The sequence below is a fragment of the Podarcis melisellensis genome (assembly GCF_964234715.1).
Source record: "Podarcis melisellensis genome assembly, chromosome: 4".
Taxonomy (NCBI): Eukaryota; Metazoa; Chordata; class Lepidosauria; order Squamata; family Lacertidae; genus Podarcis; species Podarcis melisellensis.
Window position 1 is genome coordinate 92,756,417 of NC_138531.1, and position 21,434 is coordinate 92,777,850.

General features: G+C 43.8%; 2 protein-coding genes across 2 annotated transcripts in view; one reads left to right on the top strand and one right to left on the bottom strand.

Annotated features, from left to right (window-relative positions):
• RAB30 (RAB30, member RAS oncogene family) overlaps positions 1-1,135 on the top strand; it is a 40,559-nt gene extending 39,424 nt beyond the window's left edge. Inside the window, exon 5 of the mRNA XM_081910182.1 lies at positions 92-1,135. Coding sequence (XP_081766308.1) covers positions 92-342 — 251 coding nt within the window. The 3' untranslated portion in view covers positions 343-1,135. The remainder of the gene's footprint in view (positions 1-91) is intronic.
• Positions 1,136-4,651: 3,516 nt separating this feature from the next.
• Positions 4,652-21,181, bottom strand: DDIAS (DNA damage induced apoptosis suppressor). Its single transcript, XM_081909640.1, has 6 exons — positions 21,053-21,181; positions 15,598-15,732; positions 14,576-14,701; positions 12,792-12,953; positions 10,517-10,634; positions 4,652-7,351 (listed from the first exon to the last, which is right to left on the bottom strand). Exons 3-6 carry the CDS (start codon positions 14,683-14,685, stop codon positions 4,937-4,939), a joined length of 2,805 nt encoding a protein of 934 aa, XP_081765766.1. The 5' UTR covers positions 14,686-14,701; positions 15,598-15,732; positions 21,053-21,181; the 3' UTR covers positions 4,652-4,936.
• Positions 21,182-21,434: the final 253 nt, after the last annotated feature.

The following is a 21,434-nucleotide window of genomic DNA, read 5'->3' on the forward strand; positions in this document are numbered from 1 at the left end:
GCCTCCACTGCTCTGTAGGGTGGGGTTTTTAGTTTTCGTTGGCTTCTGCTGCCTGCAGCCAAGCTAATCTCCGTCTGCTTTGTTTACGCAGGGAACAAGATTGATTTAGCGGATAAAAGAGAAGTCTCCCAACAAAGAGCGGAGGAATTTTCCGAAGCCCAAGACATGTACTATCTGGAGACTTCGGCTAAAGAATCGGATAACGTGGAAAAACTCTTTCTCGACTTGGCTTGCCGGCTGATCAGTGAAGCGCGGCAAAACACGCTTGTGAACAATGTGGAATCCCCATTGCCCGGGGAAGGGAAAAGTATCAGCTATTTGACTTGCTGCAATTTCAACTGATAAGCAGTCGAGCCCCCGAGGGTTATGACTCTTATTTCTCGCCAAGGCCTGTCTTGACAAAGGCCGCTCCTGCCACCTCAACCCAATCTGACTGGCGGATGTCGTCAGGTTCACAACCTTGAAGCATGGCAGGCTGGCCACTTCGCCTGCGGGGTCAGCGTAGCAGAAATATAACCTGGTTTAATTTTTTTAAGATATATACACACACACACAAATATATATAAAAATGTAATTCCCCTGTAATCTGGAGGTGGTGAGGATTCACAAGGGTGCTTTAGGTATCTGATGGCAAGCGGAAGCCAGGTCTTCGTTTCACTTCCAGGAAGCAACTAGGGAAACTTCCTTGGAATTACAGAGTAATGCAAGTTCTCTCTTGCACCATTTCCCCCCCCCCCCCGACCTTTTAATAAGTGTAATGCACATTAGCCATCATGCAGCTGTCATGGCCTGCCAGCTAAGCAATGACCTGTGTATATAGATATGGCCCAAATCATTTGGTTTCTAGGGCACAGCCCCTGAAAATATGTTTCTTTTGGGGGGAGGGGGTGGGAAATAAGTGTTAATGCCTCTCATGTCCATACACTTTCATCGACATGGAAGTTAAAAATAGAAATGCCAATATTTTGAAACCAACAAGAGTGGAGATTGGCTCTCTCACTTCTTTGGGTACTAATAGTTCGGCTAACTTTTCCCCCAGGCGAAATTTTAGATGCGATCCATAACTGCCCGGTCTGTTTTGTACAGAAGCCAGGAACTGTTCACTAGGAAGCACCAATTGTAAAAACAAACAAACCCCTTTTTGCTGGTAGAAACAAATACACCACAGGCCTCATTTTGCCTGGATGCCGTTTCTGTGGGTTGAAAGAGTTGGTTTTAGCTTATTAAAGAGGAGTATTAAAAATCCTCTGTGAACTTGACCTGAACAAATAAGTGTTCTGAAGTTTGCAATTAAAATCTTGCACCATCCTGGCATATAGTGGAGCTTTCTGTTCCCACTTTCCATCATACGGAAGTGACCCGATGAAGGTGTTTTGAATATAGTTAATTATTTCAGGAGTTAGCAGAAATTGTTCCAGGACTGGTTCATTGGAATGCTGGGTAACTTGAGAATTTGGACAGCAATATAGAATTGTCTGTTTAAAGGCATATTACAACACAAGGATTCTGAGATTTTTGGGGGGCTGGCCAAATGTATCCATGTGTTCACTTTAAGCACAGATGCCACTCGTGGTGTGCACTGCTAAATGTAAAAAAGAAAGTGTGAGGAAGACCTTACCAAAGGAGTAAAACCCCAAGATCAGTCCTGATAATAGCTGTCCAGAACAGCAGTACAGTCTGCAGAAGGATCGATACTGAGCGTGCTTTTAATTAAAGCAGAAGCAGCCGCCGCCACGATACTGGACTCAAATCCATTTGTGGAAATGTATTTCTCATTGGGAAGCGAGCGCACAATTTCATAGGGTTTTTATATGCTTTAGGAATAAAATAGAAAATGGCAGCGCATGCTCTGATCTTTACTGAGGCTGCGACCATCTTGCAAAGCTGTAGCTCCTGAGAAGCGAATTCAAATTGCAATGTCAAAAAGCCTTCCTTTATAATGTAGTCGCTTGCAGGCTCGCGATTGTAGTTCATCTAATTTGTCTGCTGCGCTCTCCTGGGCTCAACTGTGTGCGCGCATGTGTATCTGTATGTAAAACTCTTGGCTTGGGCATTCCCCTCAGTCCCAAACCACGAAAGTTGGAAGCGGTGTGAAATGTGTCCTGCCCTCATCTCCATTGTTACTGCACCTCTTGTGCCATGCTCAAAGAACGCACCAGATTCTGCAAATTGGATGCTGGAAGAAGAATCACAGAGGCAGAGATGGCCAGCTTTTTTCCTCAGATCTTGGTGTCGACTCGCTTACCCTGCAAGGAAGGGCGAACTGTCTGGTTCATGATGGACCTGCAATGGATTGTAATTTTAGTATTAATTCGCTGGTTATTCTGTATTTAGTATTAATTAGTTCAATTATGTGCAGAAGAAGAATGGGCACTGTTTGCTGGGGACTGGACGGGTGCATCTCCCCTGGTGAAAGGGGAACATGTGAAAAGGCATGGATACATGATGCGCTCTGTGTATCAACCCTTTGTTTAAAGAGGGCTTGCTTTTACTCGAGGTGCTTCTAGGAGGCTGTGCCCGATCACCGGCAAGGCGATCTCTTCTGCATCGAAAAAGAAGCTGCTAAAGTTTTAGCCTTTTTTTGAGAATAAAGTCAACATTTTAAAAAGTGTGTGTCTTCCCTCTGCCCCCTACAAGGTTTTATCAAAATAAAGGGAGTGGACTGCAGTTTTCTGATAAATCACAGGCAAAAGGTTCATTCTGTGGTATCTCCTGTGAGAAAGAGCAGGTAGCAAGTGATGGAAAAGACCTCTGTGTTGAGACCCTGGATGGCTACTGCCAGCCAGAAACTAGATGGAAGGCAATTTCCTATTTTCCTTTATCACTGCAGCAGAAACACACAAGAGATGAGATTTTAAAAGAATGTTACAGGGTCAAACGATATGTGGCATGATCTAATATACCCCTAGGGTTTTTATTTTTATGTGGAGAGTTACATAATACATACAGACAAAGGGAGTTGCCATGAAATGAGGAATGCATAGGGTGGTATTCAACTCAGAGTAGACCTATTTATATTAATGAACATGACCAAGTTAAACTTGACCGGGTAAAACTTCAGTTTGGCCCTTAACTCAGCTTTCAAAACTTTTCATGTCTGTGACACACTTTTTAGACATGCATTATTTCATGTCACAGTAATTCAGTTTTACTACCAAACATAAGGTTAAACTAACCCCTTTCCAGCCCTGGGAGGATTGTGGAGAGCGATCATACAACACACTGCAGCTGACATGCTAATGCATCACTACACAGTTTGGACACACTATTAACTCTTCTTTTTCCTCTACTGCCTCTCTCGAGCTGTACACATGCAGAACCCATGGTAAAAAGTATCTGCAAACAGTCAGAGAGAGTACTTGCAGGAATACTAAAAAAGCTTTCTGGACACATTTGGATACCCAAAAGATGTGCTTTTGGAATGCCACAAGGCAAACTGGAAGCAAGTAGCCCATTGTGTCAAGGCATCCATTTTTAACCATACGCATTGGATGGATCAATCAGCGGTGTATTGTTCCATATTCCTGGTTTTTTATAAGAGCTGCATTCCAGATGTTGCTTTCATTTCCCACAGCTGCACACCAAGGCCCAAAAATCTCTCTTCTGGTAGGGCAGAGCAGCTACAATTATTTCCATTTTAGTAGTTTCCCTTTGATTGTTCAAAGCAGTTTTTCTCTCCCCCTCCCCCAATTTTGTACAGAAAATCCTGTACAAGTTAGTGGCATGCTACAGAAACTTGTGCATACTGTACATGGTCATCCTGAAACCTGTGTATACTATAAATGGGCATCCTAGATTTCATCCCCAATAAACAATCTGTATATTCATGACTGTAAGTACACAAAACCCAGCAGTGCTTTTCCTCTTAACGCTCAGAGGAAGCAGTGCTGATGGGAGATACAGCACAGCTCACAAGGATTTTGTGAACCCTCTTCCTTTGGACAGAAATGAAGGGAATGCCTCTACATTCTCTCAAACAAGGATGAGAAATCTGTGGGCCTCCAGGTCTTGTTGGACTATCAACTCCCATCGGCCCCCAAAAGCATAGCCAGTGTTCAGAGATGATAGGGAATGTATCCCAAGAGCATCAGGAAGTGGCACAGGTTAATTTGCACGACCAGGTTGCATAGAAAAAATCTTGTGGAATTGATTTCAGGTGTCAGTTCAGATGTACATCTGAGTTCAATGGCACGGGACCTATTTCCATGTAAGTGGGTGCAGAAGGGCAGCCTTACTCACCAATCCTCTAGAACATATACACTTCCCAACAGGGCAAAGCCTATCTTCTGCCCTATTCGCTGCAAGCAGCATTTAGAGCATGAGATTCTTCATCTCGCAATCATGGGTTCAAGCCTCACATGGGGCAAAAGACTGGGGTTGGACTAGATGACCCTGTGGACCCTTCCAGCCCTACAATTCTATGATTCTATCACAGGGGTGTAAATAAAGGTTCCGGTGGAGCAGCCACTGAAGGTGGGCCCCAGAGTGAACGCAGCTTAGCATAATTTTGCCTGTAAGCACTGGAGGGGCTACCCAAATCACCTCTCTTTTGTGTGCCATGCGGGCACTCTGTACCCTTATGCTGCCCTCTATATTACACAGCAATAGAGCAGTCACCAGTTCACAGCTATTGATAAAGAATACCCAGAGATAGAGGCAACATTTTATTTTGTCTTCTAGCAAATAGTTATTTAATGCTCAGTCCAACAGACATAATTCATTGTTTAAAAGTGTCAAGAGGAATAACAAACAATAGTGGGGGTTTTTTCTTCAAAACAGCCCTTTCCCATTTCACAATCACTTCAGAAAACTACTCATAATTGAGAACATGTCAAAAGGCACAACGCTGACCAAAAAGGATGTTTTGAAAGGAAACTTACGTACAAGCAGATGAATTTGATAAAGTGGCCTCCAAGTGGGAGAGCTGGCTGTTTTATTACACGAAGAGTTCAGAAGACCAATCTGCAGTGTTATGCATGCTGCCAGGCGTGGAAGAAGGGCCTGGCCCATTGACGTCTGCAGAAGCAGAGGAGCTGGGGGATTCATTCATGAGATGTCTGAGATGAACACCATCTTCAGAAACAGGTCCATCCTCAAATCTAGTCTCTGTCGGCTGTTGCCTTTTATGAATGAATTCTACCTTCCTTAAGCTAACATTAGACTTTGGAATCACAAACCTTACTTTGTTTTCAGAAAGAGGAGACTTCTCTGCAACTTGGCAACTGGCATCACTCCTCAAAGTTTTTCCGTTCTGGAAAGCAAGTGGATGTATCCATTTTTTATCCGACGGAGGAATCCATTCCTCATCATCGTTTTCAGACAGCCTCTGGGCTGGACTTACTTTGATAGATAGCTGCTGAGGATCAGATGCATTGATGCTAACAGAATTTGCATCGCTCGACCTTCTAGATTGCGGGAACTTGCTGACAAGCTGTTTCGCTAAATAATTTTTCAAGGAAGGCCTGGGTCTTTTGCATCTGGCATTGATCCAAGACAATTTATTCCGTGGCAATTTGGTAAGAATGGATTCTCTCCCACTAGGGAGGCTTACTTGTCGACAAGGTCTGGAAAGGGGAGTCGATTGGGAATCAGGCACAAAGCCTGGAGTACCTGCAGGGCTGTGCTCAAACTCAGATATGGAACCAGCAACTGGGGTGCTTGTTTTCTGATGAGGTGTAGCGAACATTTTATGTAAGGACAGTCCATGCCAAGAAGTATTCCAGCTAGCATCTTGCTCACTCAGCATGGCTTCAGATCTTATACACTTCTTGTTCAGTGTGCCCTCCTGTGGAGAGAAAGCTGGTGCCAAGTTGAACATTCGTACAGTGGCATCTGCCTGTCTGGTACTAGCATCAAAGAGATCAGCTGAAGCATTGTAACTACCCTCGGGGCAATCGGAACCGCTGACCTCAGCCTCTCTAAAATTATAATTTTGCACTTCTGAGAGCAACTCTCTCCCTTTTTCACAAACTTGGTCTGTTTTTTCACAAGTTGCCAGGGTGAAACCCTGTTCCTGGGTGTTTGTGAGATCAGCCATTTGGTTTAGCTGATCGCTAACACTTCCTTTATTTTCCCATTTGTCTAAATTACCATCACCTTTGCAGTTTAAGTGGGTAGTCTTCCTGGTTTGTAAACAAGGGCTTTTGAGACAGTTGTTGGTAGATGTGCAGGAATTGAGACTCTTACAAATACTGACATCTTGGCCAACTCCTTCCTTGGATGACAGGCAGCTTCCCTTTGAATGAGAACGTTTAATTCCAGTTGGGGTGGACCGAGGTGAAAGATCTGGGTGCTGGTTGGACCAACACCCCAAATTTTCCTTTTCTTCAGTGGGTAAAGAGGTGTAAGAGGCTTCTTGGTGATATCTGTTGCTAATGAAGCATGGAAGATTCAGCTGGTGGCAAGGGTTAGGGTTAGGGTTAGGGTTTGGCTTGGGAGACGACTGCTTAAAAGGTCCATGGAATTCATCAGCCTCCTGACCGGGGAAATGCTCCAAAACATCAGCTTTTGTTGGCAACACCATGGCTTTGTCATTTTCAATTTTGGCAATGAATTCATTGAAACTTTCGGATGACGGTAGCTCATCCCAAAGCCATGGAGCTTCTTGAGAGTTTCCACCTGCTCTAATGCGACTGGAAGATGGAGCAAGGGGGGAAAGAGATCCATTGTATGTCTGGGGTGGGAATGAGGTCCATGATTTTTCCAGTCCTTCACTGCACTGGATGCTAATTTTTCTCAGAGGAGAGTCTCTCTCCTCTAATTCTAAGGGGCTCAGCAATGATCTGCAGTCTTTTCTTCTTAATAAGGAATAGCCTTCTGCTTCTCTCTTTTCAGTGACATCGTGCAAATGACATTTCTTATCTTTCTGTTCTTTTTTCGTATTCACAGTCAGGTTACGGTCCTGGGGCTTGAAGACTGACAGGCTATGCAAAGAAACTGGACTATCATCCGAGTTTGGCTCATCCTGGGCAGCCTTGCTTGTACTTAGAGCTACAAGATCAGCGGTTGTTCCTGAAGAAACGCAGGAGGAAGTCAGTCCAAATGACTGAGGCCAGAGGCTTGAAAGAACATCTATGCAACTTGATGGAACTGTACCCAAGGTGCCAGAGCCATGCAGGCCACTGAGTTCTCTGCTTGGTTGATCAACTGCTGCAAAGCAGTCAGGAGGCCAGAAGCCCCCATGGTTATGCTCGGAGTAAGAACTTTGCAGCTCCTTGAGGTATCGTATAACAGTGCAGCCCACAAGTCCAGAGTTTGGTACAACCATCTGACAGGCAGTGAGAGCTCTGGAGTTCTTGTCAATTTGGCAGCCATTTTGCATGGAGCCGGTGCCATCCTGCTTATCAGAATCCTGCAAGATAATAGAAGGTGCTCTATCAGCTAGCATACTTTATAAGAAGGTACTCTATTTCATAACTCAAAACCTTAAGAGGTTTACCTGGACCAATCACTTTCATGAAGCTGATTACTTTAGATCAGGAACCTATGGGCCTCTAGATGTTGCTGGATTATAACTCCCATCAGCCCCAGCCAGTATTTCCAATAGCCAAGGATGATAAGAGTTGTAGTGCAGCAGAATTGCACCAAGACGAAATGTTTCAGTTCTGAAGCAAACATCCACAATTTTATCATCACCTATGGCAGTTGTACACCTGGGTTCTGCATATGCACGTCTATCAGCAAGGTACACATGGGTACAGCTGGGTTTTCTTTAAAGTGATGTTATTGGGGAACAACATTACAGTTTTATTTGGTATCCACATGTCAATAAGGAGGATATTTATTGCTGTAGACAGACTGCACTGGAAACGGATTTGCAGGACTGTGATTGAGTAAGGACTTGGGCTAGATCTGTGGGGTTGCAGTCATAGCCAGTTAGACAAGAACAGGTGAAACCTATTGGGATTTCAGGTAAGGAGGGCTAAGAGGAAGGCCCGAAAGCTACTCTTCCATATTAGCAAGCAGTTGAAGAATCTGTCAAAAACAGCAAAAGGGGTGTCTAAACTAAGACAAGACCACCATCTGCAGAAAGACACTGCTGTTCTCCTTTGGGAACCTACAGCTACTCTTTGATATTGAACTTTTGCTTCTTAAGACAGACAAGGTTCTCATTAACTTCAATTTCTATCACAAATTTTGCACAGATCGTTGCACCCATGGGACCACGGGAAACAACCCCTTGCCCCCAAACCCCAGATACACAGGATTGAAATTTCAAGTTCCTGTAACTCCATACTGTAAGTTATCTAGTAAGCATCTGTTAAGCACTCAAGGGCCAAGAGGTAGCTTATACAGAAACACTTTCTCCTAACTACAACCAGTGGACAGTTCTTTTCAACCACAGAATAGCAGGAGAGGCTAGCTGACTGGATTCACTTGGAAGTCGTACTGTGAGGCAGAGGTGCCATCTTGTGCCCACTATTAGGGGGACCTGGCACGCGACATGCGTCTGATGTCATGTTTGCGATGTTATGTGCACGATGCACGACAATGTTGCAGAGCAGCTTCCTCTCTTGTGCTCAGGAGGAGTCAGCCACAAAAGCACTCCGCACTCAGCCTCCACCGCTCCTTAACATGGAGGGAGCCCGGCCCCATCTGGAGATTTTGAGGAGTCTGAAGACACCTACGCCCTTTGGAATTGGTGTGCCTGCTGTAAGGGGATTCCATGTTTTGAATCCAAATGCTTAGGTTTACAAGGTAGGACTCTCTCCTGTCTATAATACAAGGAGGGTCAATCCAAACCGCAAACTGATGAGGGCACTAAAGCAAGCCCAGCACCAAATCTCTTCAACCACAACAAGTGTAAGGGGCAGATTCAGTTCAAAACGACTCCTCCCTCATACTAAAAAGTCTCTGTATATAGGAAACTAGCATGTTAGGAAAACAATTATGTAGACCGCCCCAGTCACATGAGCACGCATCTGCACCCTCAGGTGGTGTACCCCAGACAGAGATTTACTTCGGTGAGAAGGAAGCCTTGGTTCCTAGAATTCCTAGAATCTAACAGTCACAAAATAGATATTCTGAGGAAGACACCCTTCCTCATAAGCAGCTTTATTCTCATTAATACCGCTCATTATAATTCCTCACATGTAAGGTGTCTGGAGGCAGATGCCCAAACTCAGAGGATATCTGTGCAAACTGACAGTAATCTCTCTCTCTCTGATCACAAACAGTCTACCTATTTCCAACTCTAGGTTGTTGAACAGAGAGATTGAAAATGAAAAAAAATAAAATCAGCAAGCCTAGAGTAGGATTATTGTTGAAGTGATTTGATTTTGTATCTCTCCCGGGAGCTGTGCCTTTGATTGAAGGGGGAGCGGGAAAATATCCAAACATGCTTCAAGGAGCTGTTGATGGCACGTGTTTACTTTTAGCAGTTAGAACTGGATGGTCTCATAGCCATCACTTGGAAAAGTCAGAACGCTGGAGGCATATATATATTATTAGTTCGCACCTTATGGATCGAGAAATTCAAGCTTCATTCTTGGTAACTGCCTCTACGTTCCTGCTTGGAGGCAAAGTGATCTGTACACAAATTCCCACTCCTCTTCTAATTTTGAAATGCAGCCAGACTGATTTCCTGGTGCAGATGTTAATGTTTTGCCGTAGGAAATACTAGTTATGTTTGGTGTCTTAATTTTAGTTAAAATACCAATTATGAAGTAACTAGCGCAGAACGAAAAAATGTTCTCCAATTCTTCACCCCGTTCACAACAGGTAGACTTTTTTTGGAGTGCGTGTGGATTTTGGTGACGAGTTATTTTTTTCTGGGCGGGGGATGGGGTAGGGCTTGCCAATGATATAATGCAGAAGCAAGTTATTTCTCTTTCTACATTTCAAACAATTCAGTTTCTTGGGCCAGCTATTCCACACCCTCTAGAATGCCCCAGATGCTAAAAAGGTTCCAGGGCATCTGAGGGGTGGGGGTGGGTTAGGGTGAAATATAGAAATAAGGCAGTCATGCACAAAATTTGGCAGCTTTCATCTACCCCCCCTGTAATGGTTCTAGGGGTTGCTCGTGCGCAAGTTGCCACCACTCTTGGCTAGGTTACCTGGTTGAACCCTTTCTGTCTGGACAGCCTTTCACTTTGTGGCTGTCTCAGTCGCTAGCAGAATCCGTCAGTGGGCATTTCTTGAACTTCTTCCAGCAAAGAAGTTCTTTGACGCCAAGTCTCCTCCTACTCTCCCTGCGTGGAAGTCTTCTGCGCAGGGAGGGTGTGGGCAGCGGAGGACCCGTGCTCTCCCCACTGGTCTCTGGTGAAGATTCCTGGAGCCTCCTCTCCAATTCCCCCATCTGCCCCCCTTCACCACTGGTGTTACGCTGATTTCCTTCCCCAGCAGATGGGCTGCCTCTCTCCCTGCTGGGACCCTCTCCGGCATCGCTCTGGAGCCTTCCCTCCACCTCTGGCTCCGATGGCAGTTCCCTGACACCCCCCAAATGATGCTTATCTCCCCCAAGAATGAGTTGTGCATTCTTTGAACAAAACATGCTGGTGGGGTGGGGGTGAGTTACCTTAACTCCAAAGACAAATTTCTTCCCAAGGAAGCACATTTCAACTGCTTGAAATACCAAACCCGGAACTGCATCCCTGTCTGGTTCTCTTGCTTCTTGTTTCAGTTCTTCAATGTACCTTGAATAAAAGTGTTACAAAAAATTACTGACTGGATACTGCTTGGCTTCTGAGACCTACAAGGAATGTAAGGTCCAAGTGTCAAAATAATATTGCTGTGTTACACTTTGCAGCAAGCTGCCAAGAGAGAATTTAGCAAAATGCACTTCCATTCAAATAGCCAGGACATCACTAACGGTGCTATGGGGTGCAACCTTACCTGGGAGTAAGCCTTAATGAACACAGTGGGACTTACTTCGCAGTAAACACACCCAGGATTGTTTGTGCACATGTATTAGCAAGTTGAAAATGTACGTGGAAATGTCTGCCTGCATATCAGAAAAGGACAGCATCCACCGTATTCAAATTTTAATGCCTCCCTCAATCCCTCTACAGTGGTACCTCGGGTTAAGAACTTAATTCGTTCTGGAGGTCTGTTCTTAAGCTGAAACTGTTCTTAACCTGAGGTACCACTTTAGCTAATGGGGCCTCCCACTGCTGCCGTGCTGCCGCCCTGCGATTTCTGTTCTCATCCTGAAGCAAAGTTCTTAACCTGAGGTACTATTTCTGGGTTAGAGGAGTCTGTAACCTGAAGCATCTGTAACCTGAAGCATCTGTAACCCGAGGTACCACTGTACAATAGAAGATGCTGAACTCAAGTTTTCCAGGCCTGCCGTGAAAAAGGAAACAGATTCCCTCCTTCCTTCCATCTCCTTTGTATGTATCAGGTTTCTTGGGACAGTCTCCCAGGTTTATCAAAGATCTTTACCTGGGGCCTTTGAGAGCTGTTCTCAGTTACAGCAGATACTCGTAAATACTGGACAAGATGAACCAAAAGCCTGAATACACTGAAACCTGAAAAAGGCTTGAAAATTATGAATTAGGGAGCTGTTGTTGTTGGCATCCATCTGTCTCGGGAGACGATGGAGGATTGTGCCTTTGGGGGCGAACTCAAGCTTTTGGAAGGTTGCAGTGCCTGCTGTGCTGTAGAGACCGATGTGGGAGAGACATGTTTTGTTGCAGCTGGGGCAAATGACGGTGTCTGGTTGTGCTGCTGCAAATGCACCATGGCGTTTCTTCTCCCTGCGCTTCTCCCAGCGAAGGGGGGAATGTTACCATATCTATCCCCATATGAATAGGATCTTTTTGAATTGCATGGAGAGAGAATTCTGCAAGTTGTTGCTTCTGTTATAATCTGGCTACCTTTAATGGAGTACTGGAATAAGGTACAAAAGTCCACATATGAATTTGAGCAACTCAGTCAATTCTTTGGTTATCATTTCTTTCACTTGCACCCTGCTGTTCCCAAAAGACCTCAGAAGAGCTTTAAATGGCTCCCAGGTGGCTAAAAAGGCTGACTTAGTATCAGAAATAGAAGTGAGTCATATGACAACAGACTGCTATCAGAGCCTAGTTAGCATCAATCAGGGCTCCCGAGAATCTTTACTTTGCTTCTTTTTTAAAAATACAATTTTTGGCCCCCACCAGTGTTTCAAACCTTGGTCCTAATCATCATTCTCTTATAAAGCATAGAGGTTTGAGAACACAAAAGCATTTTCTCATGGCCTCTGATTGTTATCAGAACCCTTCATTTTTGTTCATCAGTGGCTCATCTTCTGCAAATACTGCAAGACAGTTTAGCTTAAGTATGCTACATTAGGCTGTACTTTCTTTGCTCCAGCTTACCTCAGTGTTACTCACTGGTACACATGCAGTATAGAGCTTGAATTTTCAGGACAAAGACTGATTATTGCCATTTTTTTAAAATGCAGGGCATGAAGCAATCATGCTCCCTTTTTCTTAGAAACTGAAATCAGGGTTAGGTGGCAAGATGTAGTCACTGTTTGCTCTTCTTTCATCTTACAGATGGATGTTTATATACACAAACATCAGTTTAAAAAATGTTTTAAGGAAAGCTGAGAGGGGATTTGAGTCCAGGTTTGTCCAGGGATCCACCCCACTAGAATATGCTGGGTTTGCTGAATGTCCACAAATTTCATGGCTGCACAGATTTAATTGCCCCTATTAATAAATACCAGCTTGGTATCCAAGCAGCAAAATGTGCCGCAACTGTTTTTAGAGACATAATTACATCACATGCAGTCTGGGATGTACTGGGTGGGTGGGGGGAGGGGGAAACACTCATTTTCAGCAGAGAAATGATGTTGCATTCCTTACCTCTGCAGTCCCTTTGCTGTCACTCCAAAAAAAGTATCCAAACAGCTTCCAAATACTGTCACCTCAAATACATCACGAGTGTCAGCTACCTCTAGTGAGAGTCGATACCTGTAGTTCGCTTCCCTAGAGTCACCTGAGCAGCCACACTTCAGGCAACTGTACCTGTTAAAAGACCAGATGAAAAAGCTACTGGAAGCTGACAAATATTGCAGGTGAATACCAGCTTCCCAACCTAAGTCTTTAATCACTTGTCATCTTAATAATCTAACAGCACAATCCTTTGCATATTTGCTCGGAAGCAAGTTCCACTGAGTCCCATTAGGTTTACTCCCTAGGAAGTGTACTTGGAATTGTTGCCTTAGGAAAAAATGAATGAAAATGGCATAAGCAACCTGCTTTCACGGGTTCTGAGCGGAGGATTCAAACCTCAGCTCAGATTTGAACTCACAGAGCTGGTTAGGAAAAGGCAGTCCCCATCTGCAACAGACAATTTAATTTCATAAGTGAGAAGCGGCGGGAAACAATCCTGTATGGGAGACTCACTCTGTGACCTCCTGGGGGACAGAACTGGTTGCAGTTATATACTCTTTGTCATTTTGTATGTTCTAAAAGAGAGAGCTGACCCTTTAGAGGCCAGAACTATGCCCTGCTCCAGGTTAAGCCCTAAAAGGGGAATTAAACCTGGCAATGCATCACAATGAAAGGTGGGCTACTCAGTGAACAATTAAAAAATGAGAATTAATCTATTTTGTGTTAGAGGAATTACAGATTACTGGAAATGATGTTGATGTACTTTAGAGTGTAAATGTTAACAGATTTGTTAAAGCAGAAGCTTTTCTGGACTAGGCTTCACTTATCACGTACCGCTGAACCATGCAGCTCCCCCGTGTGGCGAATCTTTCAACTGCAGTTCCAAATACTCAAGTTTTTCACCGCAGTTTAAACTATGGCATTTGCCTTCTGCTGCCCCGTGTGACGAACCTCCAAGCCTGAGGATCAAATAAGGCCCTGCTATCTGGCCCTTAGGACTTTCTCTATTCTACTCTCTCAAGGCCACACTCCCCCACTGACCTTGCTCCGTGTCCTTGGATGCTTTGCCTGTCTGGAAGGTGTCCTTGAACTGTGACAAGTCCTCTTACTTGCCTGCTTGAAGGTTGTGCGTGTGGCCATTTAAAGGAACATCTCTGGCTTTTGTATGGCTGGAATGTAGCCCCCAGCTGAGAATGCCCATCCAACTTTAGAGAATGCCCACAAACTGCCATTTACTTAACATGGCCAGATAAATTTATCTCAGATAAATAAATGTCTTAAAATGATAAACTATCACTACATGGTGCATAATGCTTAAATTGCTGATGGAAGTCTTGTACTTCTGTAATGCCATGGCCTGGTCTCCACTACAGCAAAGCAAGCCTCAGTCGCATGAAAAGCAGACTGAGACCTCCGGGTATAGGGTGGTATATAAATTCAATCAATCAATCAATAATAAAAGTTCATGTGAATTTTGTATGCAAATTACCCATTGCCATATAGCCCCAAATGTCATGCAAGTGGCGAAACAATGTTGTTTCAAACTGACCCCAGGCCTAGAGAATTCATTGCACACTTTTTGAACTGTGACTCCCCAGGTGTTATTAGACTACAACTCCCATAATCTGTGATCACTAGCTATGATGACTGGATTTTATGGGAGTTGAAGCCCAACATTCGGAGGGCCACAGCTTTCCTATTTGTGCTGTGCTAGATGATAGTCCAAATTTATCAGTGCTCTGGAGTGGACTTACCTCTTCAAATCTAGGAGTAGCCTGGAAAAGCAGTTTTGACATGAAGGATATACAAAGTTGGAGTTCTGGACAGAAATTACAGAAGCAGCCAGGAGATGTCTGCCATTCATGTGCTCCCAGGGTTAGCTACCAAGAGACGACATAGTTTATTGTTAGTCATACCTAGTCTGCTCACATTCCTACAGTGTGAATGTTTCTTAACCTAGACATGCATCACTCAATGCGATTTGTAGGATAGGAGCCACCAATTCTGACTCTCTGTAATTTTAATTGACAAAAAACTTTATTGTTTGCACTTTACCCTGGCCTTTGACACTTGATACACACACACTTGTACATATATTAGGACCATATTCTCTTGAACATAATTTATTTCAAACTGAGTTTAATATTGTATTTTTTTATTGCTGTAATCCTGGGATCTCATGGTGGAAGTTTAGTAAGAAATAAAAATTAAAAACTACTTGGCCTGTTTATACAGATCATCCTACAGTGTGGCCCATGGAGTGCAACAGGTAATTAGCTCCACTGCCAAAGCCAGAGGTTGGCAACTTCCAGCTCATAGGCCTAATTAGATCCAGCACTGGTTCAAATTTGGCCCATCACCTGGCATAAGATGTGCTGTGAGGTGTGAAGCAGGTAAGGACATGGCTACAAAGGGGTAATCAAAGTTAGCTCCATATTGTTCCTTTGCAAACGAGAGCTTGTTGACATCAATGGCCGGCTGATCAACATTGACAGCAAACATGGATGGGACTGGCTACACTAGAGTTCCCCATCGAAACTCTCTAGTGAACTCATTCACCAATAACCTTATTCGTTGCATCTCTGCATAACTCATCGTTCAGAACTTGCTTCCTTCCAGTGAGGAGGTGAATACAGAAAGCATACTTCTCTGAGGGTAGGTATTATTATCGGGATTCCTTAAAAATGGGGACGTTTTTCAGATACAAGAGTAAAGGTTCCGATTTTAAATTATGGAATTGGGGAGAGCAGGGGTCTGAAGTTGGGAAAGCACTAACCAAAACATTTCACCAAGATATGCTCTTGGGTTTCAAAGCAGAAGGCAAAACAAACTGGCACATGTATTTACTCATCTACAGGACTGGCTAATGCCTTAGTGACTCATTTGCTGGAGCAGAATGCAAGATCAGCACCTGCAGTGTAGAAATGCAAAAGAAAAGCAGTTTTGGTTAGAAAGGGCCTCTGTACAGCAATAACCTAGGGAAGATATAACAGTTAGCCTTAATATCTACTTTCTGACTACTTTCATTGCTCTTCAGGGTAACCTAAATTTTCAGCAATCGTGCTGCACATTTACATTTACCAGGAAAGTTTCCCCACTCTATTTTGTCAATCTCATCTCTCTTCCACACTCTTGCTTCTACATATTTTGTATTCCCTGCCTTCTTTTCCTTTTTCCTGGTTTTTTATTTATAAAAAAAGACTTAAGTGACTAATTCATGCATCGTGGTGGAAGTGGGTTCTGAACACAAAACATTGCTGGCACAGATCTGTATCAATGGACAATGGAATGTGCCTCTGGGGGTGAAGTCAAACCACTGTGCTAGCAGCACTGAAGTGACCTCTCTGTATGGAGGTCCTTGGCTGCCCAGATGACAAGATCCCCTATTGGCCTTGCTGATATGGTCCAAAGGAAAGCAGAGCAATATGTCTGGCAACAGCTTGGCTACAGGAGTTGCTGGAAGGAGGTGTACAAGATGTCATCCATCTTAGGAACTCTATTCTGGATTTGTGTAGGGTTTACTTCTTAGCCTTTTCTTCTGAAGATATCACACAAGGCAGAGGAGGTTTAGGATCAGAGATTCAATGCTATGCTAAAAGTGTTAGTTCTTAAAATGGCACTAGAACCTTCCTTGGTTTTGTCTTGTTGGTTTCTGCATTTACATGTTCCCCATACAAATCTCAGTGAAGTATGAGATTTTCAGCTGCTGGAGCACTAGGCGGATTTCAGCCCTCTAGTTTTGAAGCAGACTTACTTAATTCTCCCTTCACTGTCAGAGACTATAAGTTTCTGAGTACCAGTTGCTGGAAACGGCAGAGGTGAAGAGTGCGTTCAGAAATCTGGTTGGTCACTGTGAGATCTGGATACTGCACTACATGGGCCTTTAGCCTGATTCAGGAGGTTCTTTTTATGTTCTTACCAGGCCAAATTTCCATCAAGCCCAGAATCCTGTTCTCAGTGGCGAACCAGGTGCCTATGGTAAGTCCACAGGCAGGACATGAGTGCAACGTTCTTCCCACTTGTGTTCCTTATAAACTGGTCTTCAAAGATGTACAGTGCTGCTATCATGGCTAGTAGCCTTATTCTCCATAAATGTATTCATTCATTTATGAAAATGTATGGGCTGCTTAATAAAAAAAAATCTAAGTATACAAAATTATATAAAATAATTATCAATGATTTGCACGTAGACTGAACTGAACTAATATATATGGCTAAATGATATATATGGCTAAATTATTTGTCTGGGTAGGCTGGCTGGAAGCTTTTTCTTTTTTGTCTAACCCTGTTTTAATATGAACAATCACCTTCACCCATTTTGCTTACAACTGGGGCCCTGTGGATGATACTAGCATTCTAGCACCTGGTTTGTTATGAAAGGCAACATATCAATACAATACAATAAAAATGAGGGCTGCAACTCAAACACTTTAACCCTGGACTGTACAGCTGCAAAGATTACCAAAGGACCAATACCACTTCAGCTCGGGTCAAGAGCAAAATTAAACCTGATTTTAACGTTACAGGAATAAAGCTAATGAGAGTCCTAGGGGCAAGCAGCTGCTAAGATGTAGCTTGCAGGTGCAGCAACTTAAATCTAGTACTTCTGGAGCAATCATATTTCTGCCTAATTTACCTCAGGGTGCTAATGCACCTTATTGCTTGTGACTGCACAACCAGCTGTGTTTGAGTAATTTTGGATTAATTAACACTCAATAAACTGGTAGGGTGACTTGTAAGTAATATGTGGATTGGGAGATGTTATGAGGAAAGTGCACACAAGAACAGCAGAGAAGCAAAATGTTCGGCAAGAAATTACTCTTTTCTTTTTTCCTGACATGGCTTCTACATTTTTATAAAGTGCTCAATACTGTGTGTTTTAAAGAGACAGTATGGTGGAGTGGACAGAATAGCGCACAACTTGGAACACAGAGACCTTGATTCAAATCCTTATTCCCTGTTTAGGGAAGCTATTAATGTCTGATGTATTACTGTATTTTAATATTTGGTTGGAAGCCGCCCAGACTGGCTGGGGAAGCCCAGCCAGATGGGCAGGGTATAAATAATAATATATTATTATTATTATTATTCAGCCATGAAGCTCTCTGGGTATTTTTTGACGAGTTGCTATTCCTCAACTTATGGGAAAGAGGAAAAGATGATGTATGCCAGTCATTCTGAGCTCCTTGGAGGAAAGGTGCAATATAAATATAAAAATAAGCTTTGGGACCTGCCACAACCACCAAGTCAGTGTGGGATAAAAAGCATTCATACTAAACAGACATTCTGGCCCCTAAGCTACAAAATCCATTTCAAAATAAAAATACAGTAATATGTTGATTGTTTGCAATACATTCCAATAAACCATCGTTTGTCAGAGGTTCCCTGAAAGAAAGCTTGTACACTTCCACTGTGTGTACAACCACAAGATGGTGTTGTGTATGCTTTAATGAGCATGTAGTGAGGTCCAACAGCTATACCTTAAAACACAGGCAGAGGGAATATAGATTTGGATGCACTGGTGGATTGCTACATGATTTTCAGCTGAGGTACAATGGTTTCAAATTTCCAGTTATTTCACAGCAGCACTTTAGCATACCCTCCAACATTTCTCTGACAAAAATAGAGATGTCCTACCATACCCTCCATTTCCCTGATGGAAAGTAGGAACATTCTAAGGAACAGAGGGACATTCTGGGATCAAATCAGAAACTGGGATGGTTTCTGTCCCTGGAAAATAGACACTTGGAGAGTCTGCCTTAAGCTATTGGAATCCTTCGTCTGTGGTAATGCAGGTGCCGACTGTAGTTATACTGCAAATTTCCTAGTGTATAAAACCCATGGGGTTTTAAGCCAGATGCCTGCCTTAAAACATGCTGCAGAGTCCTTTGCAATGAGCCAAGGGACCCATAGCAGAATGTACACATCAGGATTTCCTTGGCCAGAGGAGTCAATCTGGAAAAGGGTGCCTGGAGGGTAACACATTAAAGAAGGGGGGAAGCGCTGTGCTTTATACGTTTTTAACTAGTACCACTTAATCTTTGCCCTTTTAAATAGCAAGCAAGCACCAGTGGTTGTAAAATTGTTTTGATGTACAGTAAGCTCACAACTTACGCGCATTTAGCTTGTGTACATTCTGCTTTGCCTGCTTAGCAATTTAATTTTTTTTTTTAAGGAGTGAAAAAAGAGCAGGCATCCAGGAAAAAATCCCAATGGCCATGATGCCTGGAATGTAATCTCACATATACTCCAGGCTTACTGTATTTAGCTACTGGTTTTGTTACTTTACATTTTACACATTTTGAAAAATAATAATAATGAATGCCATCATGGAAGAATGACAGAATACAAATACATTAAAGAAACAAAATGAAACCATGTGGCTAAAGGAAGCCCAAAACCCCTTTTCTTTTTTTACATGGTACAGTGACCATTTGTATCTCACATGAGACAGGAAGAACAAACAAGGACTCCTACCATTCCAAGTCTCATGGTGGACTATTGGAGAGTTCTCCTTGAGTAGAGTATATACTCTTTCTTTGTATGCCGTGTGTGGTGTGATAATCAATTTTCCTTTTCATTCACAATACAGTGGTACCTTGGTTTACAACCATAATCTGTTCTGGAGGTCTGTTTGTAAACCAAAACAGGTTGTAACCCAAGGCGTGCTTTCGCCAATGGGGCCTCCCCCAAAAATTTGTTCGTAATCCAAAAAATAAAATAAATGGGTTGTACGTAATCCAAAAAAAGGTTGCAAACCGGGACACACACTTCTGCGTTTGACATGTTTGTAATCCAAGATGTATGCAAACCAAGGTACCACTGTATCCTGAAAGCTCTTATGGGTGAATAATGCAAAGGCATTCAAGATGTTTGCAACAGTCCTCCTTTGAAGCATGTTGCACAATGAAATAAAAACTTTTTTAAAAAAATTAAAAGAATAAAATGGTAAAGCGGGGGTTTGGGAGCTGCCTAGTGACAAGCAGTTCGAAAGCACTCCCGGGTGCAAGTAGATAAATAGGGACCGCTTACTAGCAGGAAGGTAAACGGCGTTCCGTGTGCTGCGCTGGCTCGCCAGATGCAGCTTGTCACGCTGGCCACGTGACCCAGAAGTGTATTCGGACAGCGCTGGCCCCTGGCCTCTAAGTGAGATGGGCGCACAACCCTAGAGCCGGACACGACTGGCCCGTACGGGCAGGGATACCTTTACCTTTAGTGACAAGGAAGGGTGGCAACAAGAGTGGTGGCTCCCCGATTGTAGAATGCTCTCTGCAGAGAGGCTTGCCTGGCCTGGCGCCTTCATTACATGTCTTTAGGCACCAGGCAAAAGCATTCCTCTTTACCCATGCCTATTAAATAATCTATGGCCTGTGAAAGTGTAGGTAAGAGGACTGTTATGATGATGACTATTTTATTATCTGTCAGTATGCTTTTTATGTTTTTATCATTGTATTTTTTTTTAATGTTGTATACCACCCTGGGGTCTTTTAATAAAGGGTGGTATATAAATTGAATTAATGGTAGTAACAATGGCAGTAGTAGTCCAACCACTGGCACTGGTTTTGATCTCTAAAGCCTTAAACGGCTCAGGAGCACAATACCTCAAGGATCGCCTCTCTCCATATGAACTGACCTGGAGCCTGAAATCATCCCGAGGCCCTTCTTTGCGTGCCTCTTCCACCTGAGGTCCAGAGGGTGGCACCACAAGAATGGGGTCCTTTCTGCGGTGGCTTCATATTTGGGAAATGCTCTCCCCAGGGAGGCTCACCTGGTGCCTTCATTATGTATATATTTAGGAGAAAATATTCCTCTTCTCTCAGGCATTTGCAACCAGGGTTTCCCAAACTTGGGTCTCCAGCTGTTTTTGGACTACAATTCCCATCATCCCTAGCTAGAAGGACCAGTGGTCAGGGATGATGGGAAATGTAGTCCCAAAACAGGAAGAGACGCACGTTTGGGAAACTGGATTAAATCTATGGATTTCTAAACTGTTTTTTGTCTGTTATTACAGTATGTATGTCTAGGTTTTTATAGTGTAAACCGCCCTGTGAACCCCAAGGGCGGCACAGAAATTTAATAATATTTTTCGGTAATAGTATTTTGGTAAAACCCGTGTTTTACCCAAAATTTCGGCCGCAGGGGCCAGTGGGGGGGAGAGACACGAAGGAAGATTACAAAGAGGAAAAAAAGAGACATTGGTTAGAAAAATGGGGGGGGAGCGCCTCACTCACCACAGACTTTCAACTTCCCTCACGCCCCTACCACACATTCTCCTCACGCTCCAGAGGAAGTGACGACATCAGAGTCGCGCACCAATCAGAGAGGGGGAGAGACAGCCCCGCGCGAGACCCAAGACACCGCCGGCAATGCCAACAAGGTCTGTTTTTCCCGCCTCGGCCGAAGGCAGCCAATCGCCGCTCAAGCCCCGCCCGGCCGCCCCGCCCTACCGCGCCCACCGACCAATCGGCGGCGCCCTACACGGCTTCCAACCGTCAGAACCGCGCGCCCGCATCCACAGCAGGTCTTGACAAGCTAGCCAATCGCGGGAAGCCTCGGCAGCCGACCTCCCGCTCTTCAATGAGGAGGAACCCCTCCACCAGCCAATCGCCTTGG

Excerpts from the sequence above, each read along its gene's own strand:
- DDIAS (XM_081909640.1), bottom strand. The coding sequence starts at position 14,685 with ATGAATGGCAGACATCTCCTGGCTGCTTCTGTAATTTCTGTCCAGAAC. Across the intron at positions 12,954-14,575 it reads CTACTCCTAGATTTGAAGAG|GTACAGTTGCCTGAAGTGTG; the intron begins GTAAGTCCACTC and ends GTCTTTTAACAG. Across the intron at positions 7,352-10,516 it reads AATTTGTCTTTGGAGTTAAG|GATTCTGATAAGCAGGATGG; the intron begins GTAACTCACCCC and ends ATTATCTTGCAG.